This window comes from Anopheles gambiae, chromosome 2 (assembly GCF_943734735.2).
Source record: "Anopheles gambiae chromosome 2, idAnoGambNW_F1_1, whole genome shotgun sequence".
Classification (NCBI taxonomy): domain Eukaryota; kingdom Metazoa; phylum Arthropoda; class Insecta; order Diptera; family Culicidae; genus Anopheles; species Anopheles gambiae.
Genome location: NC_064601.1, coordinates 20,345,879 through 20,354,979, shown reverse-complemented (window position 1 = coordinate 20,354,979; position 9,101 = coordinate 20,345,879). Strand labels below are relative to the sequence as shown.

Sequence of the window (9,101 nt, the reverse complement as noted above, 5' to 3'; positions counted from 1 at the left end):
CAATATTAAGATGAATAAGAACAGTAAAATAAAATAACGAAAATTAAATTTTTACAACATTTATTGTACATATTTGCAAAGGAACAATGATTTGGTACCGACGTTACACACTTAACCCTTCGATCGGACGCAACACAAACTACGCCTAACGCCTAACGTTTCTTCGACAGACCGTTTACGCCTAACAGTATGCAATGCCGCGGAGCACGTGCGTTACAGCACTGGTCCGCGTTCTTCACACTGCACCCCTACATGGTAATGGTGCAGTGCCGCTTGTGAGGTGGGTGAGTTGTAGAGAAGGAGGGGGGTGTGGGGACTTTTTCCCACCTTCCCACCCCCAGCACACGCTTTTCTCTAGTAGAAGAACACACGCCGCGTGTTCTGGGGCTGAGGCGACCGATAGTTCAGCACCATCTGCTTTCCCTGCTTGGTGATCAGCGATCGCAGCCGGCTCATATCGAGCTCCGTCGCAGACAGCCGCTTGTTCGACACGATCCAGTTCACCGTCTCCAGACAGGGCGGTGTCGTCAGGCTACCGTCGTACGAGTAGTACGACCAGCCCATCGCCCCAACCACGTCCTGCAGCGAGAACGAGCGCGTCGGCGATATCTCAAACTTTGCGCCCGGTTGGCGCACCTGGGGCAAAAAGTTGGACCACGAGTTGAGCGAAAAGCTGGACGAGCCGGGCACGACGTCATAGAAGAAGCCAACCACTGCCAACCCATCCACCTCACCGGCTGCCTCCGCCAGCGATTGGTACAGCCCGTTGTAGAACACGAGATGGACCTCGAGCGGGAACCGCTCCCCGTTGATCCGGTGCTCCGAGCCCTCGCTATTGTTCGGGCCCCAGTGGAAGTGCATCTGCTCGAAGAAGTACGCCGTCTTGAGCGGTCCGCCGCGCATCATCGGGCGCGTCCGGAAGCCCCACTTGGGCGTAAACTTCACCGAGTAGCCCTCGTTCTCGGCCGTAATGTAGGTGGGTCGATTCTTCAGCCCGACTATCTCGAGCGGTACCTTGCGGTTCACCTTCAGCGCGCGGGACGTGTTGATGTTGATCGGGCTCTGAAACTGGCCACCGCAGGCCGGTGCAACGATCGGCCAGTTGGGTGGTCCGAGCGCATCGCTCAGCGTGTAGCTCCAGGATTGTTGGCTCGTGCGTCCTCCCTTCGCCTCCGTTTCATCGTAACTCACCTCGTTCGGGTGCCACGAACCGGCCGCATCCTCCTGCGCGTAACCTGTGTAAAACCAGAGAAGGAGAGATACTACATTAGCAACCGCAGCTTCTCCCACGCTTCCGGAATGGCGGCATGGGGTGCCCTTTACCTCTTGCGAACACGACCGGTTGACAGGCCAACAAAAGTGACAAACACAGCGCACTCATTGTCGCTACTCCTGCACACATAGACAAATACGTAGGAATCGATCTAGTACTAGTTTCAGCCTTAGCCAAAGCCTACTGCTGCTACTCTAAGCACGCCGCTGTCCAAAGCCACGCCTCGTTGTCGCTAGCTTCGGCGACCTATTTCAAAGATCCGGGTACGCTTTTACTCTTTACCGTCTGTTGGGTGTTTTAAGGGTGGCTGAGTCCCGCACCGGTGGAGGGTTGCACCGTTTCTGAATGCTGTCGTCCTCCGGAAGCCTGTTTTTAAAGCGTTCTGGAGTTCTGTTCTGTGTGGGGTCGGGGTTCGGCCGGTCGGTCGGTCACACCAACAGCTCTGCACTGTGCTGAGCACTCTCCGGGGGTTGACTGACAAAACAACAGCAACAGCTGCTGCTGCTGCCACCTTCGCGGGAGATAGCTCTCTTGTTCCGTCTGTTTGGGTGGCGCGCGAGCCCTCCGAATCAGTGCGGCGGCGCTTGCTGTGTGTTAGTCTTTGCGCACCGCTCAACGGTGACGGGTGGGGTTTGCCGTCCTTTATTTGTTTTGTTTTTCTTTTGTTGCTTCCCTGCCTGACTGCTTCCTCCCTGGATGGCTAGCGCAACACAAATTTTGCGTTTGCGTTTGCCCAAATACTGACGCAACGGGGCGAAAGTATGCAAAACACGCGGGGATGCCGGTTGCGCAAGCGCAAACGTAAGGGAAAAAGGTTCTCAAGGTTGTGCTACAAGGTGGAATGGATACAAAACCTTCGCGCCACTTTTCTGTTGTGAAAATAGTACGGCAAATGCTTGTGATACGATGTTTCGGAGTGATCTTTTTTAGCTTTGTTTTTGGTGGATATAATGCCAAACTCTTGCGGTCTGCGATCTTTAACGGTCAGTTTGAAAAAATCCAATAAAAACACAGTTATCCCAATGCATGCTGAAGGTGTATTTTTATTTAAAACTTGCTTGTATGATCATAACAAACCGCGTGCACACGAGCCTTAGAAGAAGAAAAGAAAACAACAATTCGCTACAATTCCGTTCATCCGTTTGCGCTAACCCGGAAGCGGAGATCACTTTAGGTCCTTTTGCAGTGGCACTTTACCCTTTTGCTTGCTGTGTTCGCATTCCAAAGCCCATTTCTGCTGCCACCCATTCCAGCACACGGTTCCAATGTTCACCAAAAACGCTCCCGATACACCACCACCCTGCCCTGTATGACCGTGAAAATGAGAGCCTTAAGACCCTAAGGCACTATGCACTATGAGCCACCACCGCCGCACACACATGTACTCCTGGAAGGTGGGTGGGACTCCTAGGTATGTGAATTGCTGCTGCTGCTGCTGCTAGACAGCATAACCAGTTTATCGCTTACCCATGCCCCACCGGGACCGGGGTATTTTGTGCCCCAACCGTATCTCACACTTCTAGTTCGTTGTCACTTGTGCACCACTACTAAACACACGCCCGTGAACATTCCCGTGGTCAATATCGCTTTGTTTTTTCTTCTAATGTCCCCGTTTTTTTTCTAATATCCGCAAACGTGCGCAGTCCTACTGCTGTTGTTCTGCTACACTACTACTAGGCCGGCCTGCGGAGGACGGGCGAACGAATTGGGTGTGCTAGTGGGAAGGTCCTAGAATCCGTACCGCACGACCGGCCGCCCGTTCAGTGGCTGCACCGGGCGGAAGTTGTCCACCAGCGGCTGGTCGGCCGAGTCGCGCAGATTGCGCAGCTCGTCCAGATCCTTCTGCGCGATCGGCGAGGTGCCGTCGCGCACGATCCACGTGACACTTTCCGCGCACGGCGGCGTGGTCAGGCTGCCGGCGTACGAGTAGTACCGCAGCCAGGAGCCGCCCGGTGCCACCGAATCCAGATTGAACACTGCCCCACCCTCCAGCGTAGTGGTCGAGCCGGCGGGACGTATTTTTGGCAGCGGCACGGCCCACTTCGCACCCGGCTTCACCTTATCGCCGCCGACCTCGTACAGCGCACCGACCACGGCCAGCCCGTCCGGATGGGTGACAGCCTGCTCGAACGAACCGTACTCCTGCTTGTAGAACACAAAGTGTGCCTCGGCCGCCCACGCCACCCCGTCGAACGTGTGCTCGGAGCCGCGCCCGTTATCGGCCCCCCAGTGGAAGTGCAGCTGCTCGAGCACGTACGGGGCGCCGAACGGGAGCGGACCACCGATCAGCGTCGGCCGCTCGCTCTCCTTGCTCCAGTGGAACGTGTACTGGGCGGTGTGCCCGTTGTTGGTGACCACGATCGAGACGGGCTTGCGGGCACCACCCTCCAGCAGGAGCGGTGCGGCATGGTCGAGCGATGGTAGCGTGGCCGCCGACCGCACGATGTCGATCGGGCTCTGGCGCATACCGCCACAGTCCGGATCGGTGTCGGCCCAGCGGTCCGGATCTTCATAGGAAAAGTCACCTAAATTCGGAGGGGGGGGGGGGGAGAGGAGGAGAGAGGGTACGGCATATTTGCTATCAAAAAGTGTGTTCGTTGGGACCCCACGCTGAGCCATCAAGGTAGGAAAACTCACCGTGCACGAGGGTAGCGACGACGGCGATTAGCAACAGTCCGCCGTAGACCAAACACTGCCGCGGCCGTACACCCATTGTGCTGGACACTTGGACAGATACTCGGTACGGAATCGTTTGTATGTTTTTTTTCTGCTTTGCTTTGATGCGGTGTGAAACGTTTGAAGCGTTTATTATTCTAACCCAAATTGCACGCTTTCCTGGGGGGTGACGAGCGAGTTTTTGCTCGATTCACTCGACTGCTGCAGAATGAAGCGCCCGGTGGCAATGTGGTTTTTATGTACCCAACAATCCGTCGGTGTCCAGTTTTGCGTTTTACGTTAGCTTTCCACACTGGAGATACGGCGACCGATACGCCGGTTGATAGCGTGAAGTGGGGGAAGGCCCCTTTGACACGAAAAGGGTGACAAAATTGTCGATGGAAGCAGAGGAAGCAGATCTTCTCGCGCGATCTACAGTGTGGTTGACAGTGTTGGCGGAAAAATGGCATTTTTTTCTAAAATTAAATTATTGTAGATTATATTACAACATCTACGTAGAGTGTCAACGGTAATAGGTGCAATACGAAGTGGAGCACTTTTTATGCTTAATTGGGGCGGGGCAATTGTTGTGTTCTACTTTTTTCTTTTATCGACGTGTGATTTTCATTTGAATGGTGTAGGAAGCCAAAAAAAGGGGGGGAAACAAACTCCGATTGTGTAATGCAAACGCACTGGATGGATCATGAACGCGTAGAGCTTTTTCTGAATCTTCCGTTTATTATGAAAAATTCAAATAAAACTATCACAAAAAATAAATACATAAATTGCGCTACATTACATTGTATTTCTGCCACTGCAAAACGTTAGACACACACACACACGGACTGTCACACTACGGACGAAGGGAAATGTTTCACTTTTCAGCAGCCTCAACCCCCCCCCCCCCCCCCCCACGATGTCTGATGCATCTGGTGCGATTGGTGATGGGTTTCCGCACGAGGTCGCTCACTATCGGATATCGGATAGCCACTAGCCCCCTTCCTACCACTACCTTCCATCGTACCTGGGGTGGACGTTTTGTAACGGCAATTAAGATATACGCTGCAGCACGTGCAATATAGCATGCTGTTACTATGCTTCTTGGTGGTGTGCTAGATTAAAACAAAAATAATAATTACATGTTCATAAAATCCCCCGAAAAAACCTTAACCCAGGTGCAACGATCTGATCCAGTACGAGCGGCAATATTTTAAGTGCTGCATTTTAATTAGCATGATAACCGGTGTTTTCTTCTTTCCTTTTAGAGGAGGACAATTAAATTACATCACGTTGGGCAAATTTGCCCCCTCTTCGGCGCGCAGGGTTGCACAACCTTTAGGGAAGGTGTATGAAAGGTTTTGGAATTTAATTGGAAACATATTAAAACATAGAAACACATTAAAAAGCGTATTGTAATGAGAGCTAAATAAATACTAGTTTAGTTCCACTTTTTAAACATAATTATTAAGCTTTTTTGATTAGAAAAGGCATTTATTGACACGATCATTACTAACTTCGATCATCAATGGTAGAACAGTGTATTTCACGTTCATGCTACATCTAATGGCGGAAATGCTCGATGAAACTCGATGACTATTGTTATAAACTAAAACAACCAAAACGGATAGAATTCTTTCCCAAGCATTTATTAGTCATTTTTCTCGCTGGTTATTTTAAGAGCTTCGAATCTTCGAGCCCCACCGCTCCTTTTCTGCCTATTCCGATCAGTTCGGCTCCTATCGGTTCGGGGTTTTTGGATATCTTCGGATACCTTCTCTTTATGACAAGTCGTTGGGCACTTTCCTACCAAAAGGTCCCAACAACTATCATTGTATCTAATCTGAACAGCTCAAATGCTATTGAGGTTCTAAGCGTATGCCTCACCCTACCGTAGTGATCGTATACGATCGACAGTGCTTCAAATAATCGACTACTAGGACCACGGTCGTTTCTACCGAAATAGATTAATCTAAGACGATCATGTTCATCAACTTGAAACACCCATAACATAGACGAATAAGTTTAAATAGATGTAAAAACTCCAACACTAAACACTCTGCTTTCATCCAAACCAACGACATTGTGTCGTCTCCAGACATGAACTTGAAATAAGATGCACTATAATTTTCGTTATTGGTTTCGTTGCCATTGCCAGGGTTAACCAAATAAGCATCAGACGACCGTCCCACTATCGATTGGGCGGCTAGACATAGATTGGGCCACCCACCGATCGACCTTTTAAAACCACCAACCAGTGTGTTTGTATTTAGTCGAGACAGTAAATCGTTGGCTTTATGATTTCAAAATTGCTCCACGGGTCACAGGTCGCTGCTACCTCCGTCTGTTCTGGGGCATGCTCCGCCACGACGCTATACGTAACAGAGTGCGTAAGTGTAAATATGATTTTTTCCCCTTAGCCCCACCCATCTTCCATCATACTCACTGGAACATTCTTGTGCTACCGTCACGTGGAATTTTCCACCATCCGGCAAGGGATAGCTGTACTCTTAATGTGCTGCTCTATTGATACAACTGAGGCACAGCTTTATTCGTTTGCTTTCGGAAGAACAACAACAGCGTAAGGGGTAACCCTTCCCATCCAACACGACCCACTTCGCGTGTGCAAGAATGAACGTTCTAGATCGCAACGTTCCCAGCGGCAACGTACGCAAATACCTTTCGAAGCATCCCTAACCTCGACCAGCATTCCGGCTATTCCGAGCGTGGTTTTGTTTCATTTGGTGCAAAACATCCACAAAAATGTCTCGATGTTTCGTTACCAGCATATCCCACCATGGTTGGATTTACTTACGACTGTTTAACCTTCCAGAAAGCTGGGCTCTTCTTTTTTGCGAAAAACAATCGATCGATTTATCGATCGAAAACATCTGTACGATGGGAAAACGGGGGAGGAGGTTGGAAGGTGAAGCAGATAGAAGCAGGTTCGATCTACCACAAATCTTTGCCAATATTTGGCTTTCCCCAGCAAATGGTTCGTTTGGCCAAAATCAAAACATCTGTGTGTTGGATGTAGGGTAGAGGGAATGGAACGGATGTTACGGAGGGATGAAGAGGATCGTGTCGCCGTACGGTGGCGGTGAAAAACATGAACGGAGCTAGCATTCGCCCGTTTCTCCTGCGCGATATGTTGGGTCAACATTAGCGCAGGTGTACAGATAATATCTAACAAAACAAGAACACTTGCGGGAATTCAGGCAACCGTAGTTCTAGGTCGTTAATTTATCGACGATGGTGAAATTATCAAGTGTTTAGAGCTGTTTCGTTGAAAAGTTGATAGATAATTCTAGGATATGCATCTATGAAGGTGAGTGCCAATCTTTCAACATGATCTTCATTTCATTTGATTGATCCAAACATTGATCTTTCAACATTGATCAGGGCGTATGCTCGTAATTAGTAAGGATATCTGCCTAATAACCTAATAAGCTATGCCCAGTTAGAAAAGTTAGCTAAGAGTTCGAATGGGAGATCCTGCCATCTAACATTTCACCCTTTTTGCACCTCGAACGATATCACTGTCTTAATCATCGATAGTGAACAACTTTGCAAAATCAACTAGTACAATTTCAGAAAAAAACGTAATCACTCCATCTATCTACCGGATCACTCGAACATTATACAGCTTTGTTATTCCGGCTTTATTAGTGGAGACTAGCAAGACCTTAGGGAGGCGGTCCCGTGGTACAGTCGTCAACTCGAACGACTCAATAACATGCCCGTCATGGGCTCAAGCCTAGAATGGACCGACCCCCCGAAGCAAGGGATTGACTATCATCCGGTTACGTGGTAATGAATTAAGTCTCAAAAGCCTGTATAGGCCGGCATGTCCGCGTAGGACGTTACACCAAATTGAAGAAGAAGATATAAGAAGAAGTAAGACCTTAGAATTTCATCTACGCACAAAATGTCCACTAGTATTCGGATAACAGCAGCTGCCAACGTTCGTGATAGTTTTTCTAGCAATCTTAAATATTAGTTATCCACATTATCATACTCAAAATTATATTAATAAATAAATAAATAAATAAATAAATAAATAAATAAATAAATAAATAAAAATGACTACATTAAAGCTAAAAAAATAGAGCTACAAACAGTGTTCGAAATATGGCTAGTCTCTGCTTGAGTCCTGTACAAGGATTTCTAACAACACTTAAGCTAAGCTTTTTTTATTTGTTTAACAACAAAATGTAGGGCAAGAAAAGAGATCGCAATTACAGTGCGCCATCAGAAAGTAGCTTACCAAAAAAACTAACAACTTCCTCCGATCGTTTCTTACCCTTTGGCAAGATACATACACCCTACCATTTATTCGTAAACGTAAAAATCACGTAAAAAGAACAATAACGTACAGCGAGCATCAAGTGTATTTCTGCGATGGATTATTTCTTGCTGCTTCCATAATCTAAGTACACACTGGAACGTGTGCAGAAAGCTTTTGACTATGACACATTTTTTTTAAACCCCGTGGCAGTGACATTGAATTATTCGAATATATTTGCACGTGTAAGTAGCAACATTGTAAAGTACAATCCTAATCGCTTCCATTGGTTTGATGTTGGCGTGTTGTTGTTTTTTGTCATAAAATGAAATCCTTCCTGCAGTTGGTCCTATGCATGCCAGGTATGCGGTGTACACGGCGCAACACAAGCAATACGGAAAGTCAGCACGCGCAAAGCTACAATGTTGCAGAACCTATTAGGCAATGACGTGTTGCTACTGCTATTTTGACACAGTTTTGTAACAGTTATAATACAAGTTTATAGATATAGATAGAGATTATAGATAGAGGTTCAGATTATGGTAGCGGAGTAAGTATAGACTTTAGTTAAGAGAAAAAAATGTATATACAGTCCGAATTCACTGGTTGAACTTCGATTCCCTGTCAACTATTGAATATGTGCTTTTTATTTGGCACGTTTTTCCATACAAAAAAAATCTGAAATTTTTCTTGGCATGCCATGAGAATTTTGTGAAATTTTCAAAAACTGGTTTTTCCATACAAACGCATGCTTTTTAGTTGAACTGTTAGCCAACTATCGAGCGTTCAATTAAAAAGCATGCCAACTAAAAAGCGTTCAACTATTGAATTCTGACTGTACTTGACAGAAGCAGAGTTACTTACTTGATCATGAGCGATCCGAAATCACTC

At 47.6% G+C, this 9,101-nt stretch overlaps 2 protein-coding genes across 2 annotated transcripts; both read right to left on the bottom strand.

Moving 5' to 3' along the window:
• Positions 1–47: 47 nt before the first annotated feature.
• Positions 48–1,705, bottom strand: LOC1273602 (carbonic anhydrase 7). The gene is made up of 2 exons (XM_312595.6): positions 1,324–1,705; positions 48–1,235 (listed from the first exon to the last, which is right to left on the bottom strand). Exons 1-2 carry the CDS (start codon positions 1,400–1,402, stop codon positions 355–357), a joined length of 960 nt encoding a protein of 319 aa, XP_312595.6. The 5' UTR covers positions 1,403–1,705; the 3' UTR covers positions 48–354.
• Positions 1,706–2,296: 591 nt separating this feature from the next.
• LOC11175669 (carbonic anhydrase 1) lies at positions 2,297–4,179 on the bottom strand. The gene is made up of 2 exons (XM_003436051.2): positions 3,911–4,179; positions 2,297–3,798 (listed from the first exon to the last, which is right to left on the bottom strand). The coding sequence occupies exons 1-2, from the start codon at positions 3,984–3,986 to the stop codon at positions 3,002–3,004; spliced, it is 873 nt and encodes a 290-aa protein (XP_003436099.2). The 5' UTR covers positions 3,987–4,179; the 3' UTR covers positions 2,297–3,001.
• Positions 4,180–9,101: the final 4,922 nt, after the last annotated feature.

Coding starts and splice junctions, on each gene's coding strand:
- LOC1273602 (XM_312595.6), bottom strand. CDS start 1,402: ATGTGTGCAGGAGTAGCGACAATGAGTGCGCTGTGTTTGTCACTTTTG. Junction 1,236..1,323: donor ACCGGTCGTGTTCGCAAGAG/GTAAAGGGCACC, acceptor GGTTTTACACAG/GTTACGCGCAGGAGGATGCG.
- LOC11175669 (XM_003436051.2), bottom strand. CDS start 3,986: ATGGGTGTACGGCCGCGGCAGTGTTTGGTCTACGGCGGACTGTTGCTA. Junction 3,799..3,910: donor CGTCGCTACCCTCGTGCACG/GTGAGTTTTCCT, acceptor CTCCGAATTTAG/GTGACTTTTCCTATGAAGAT.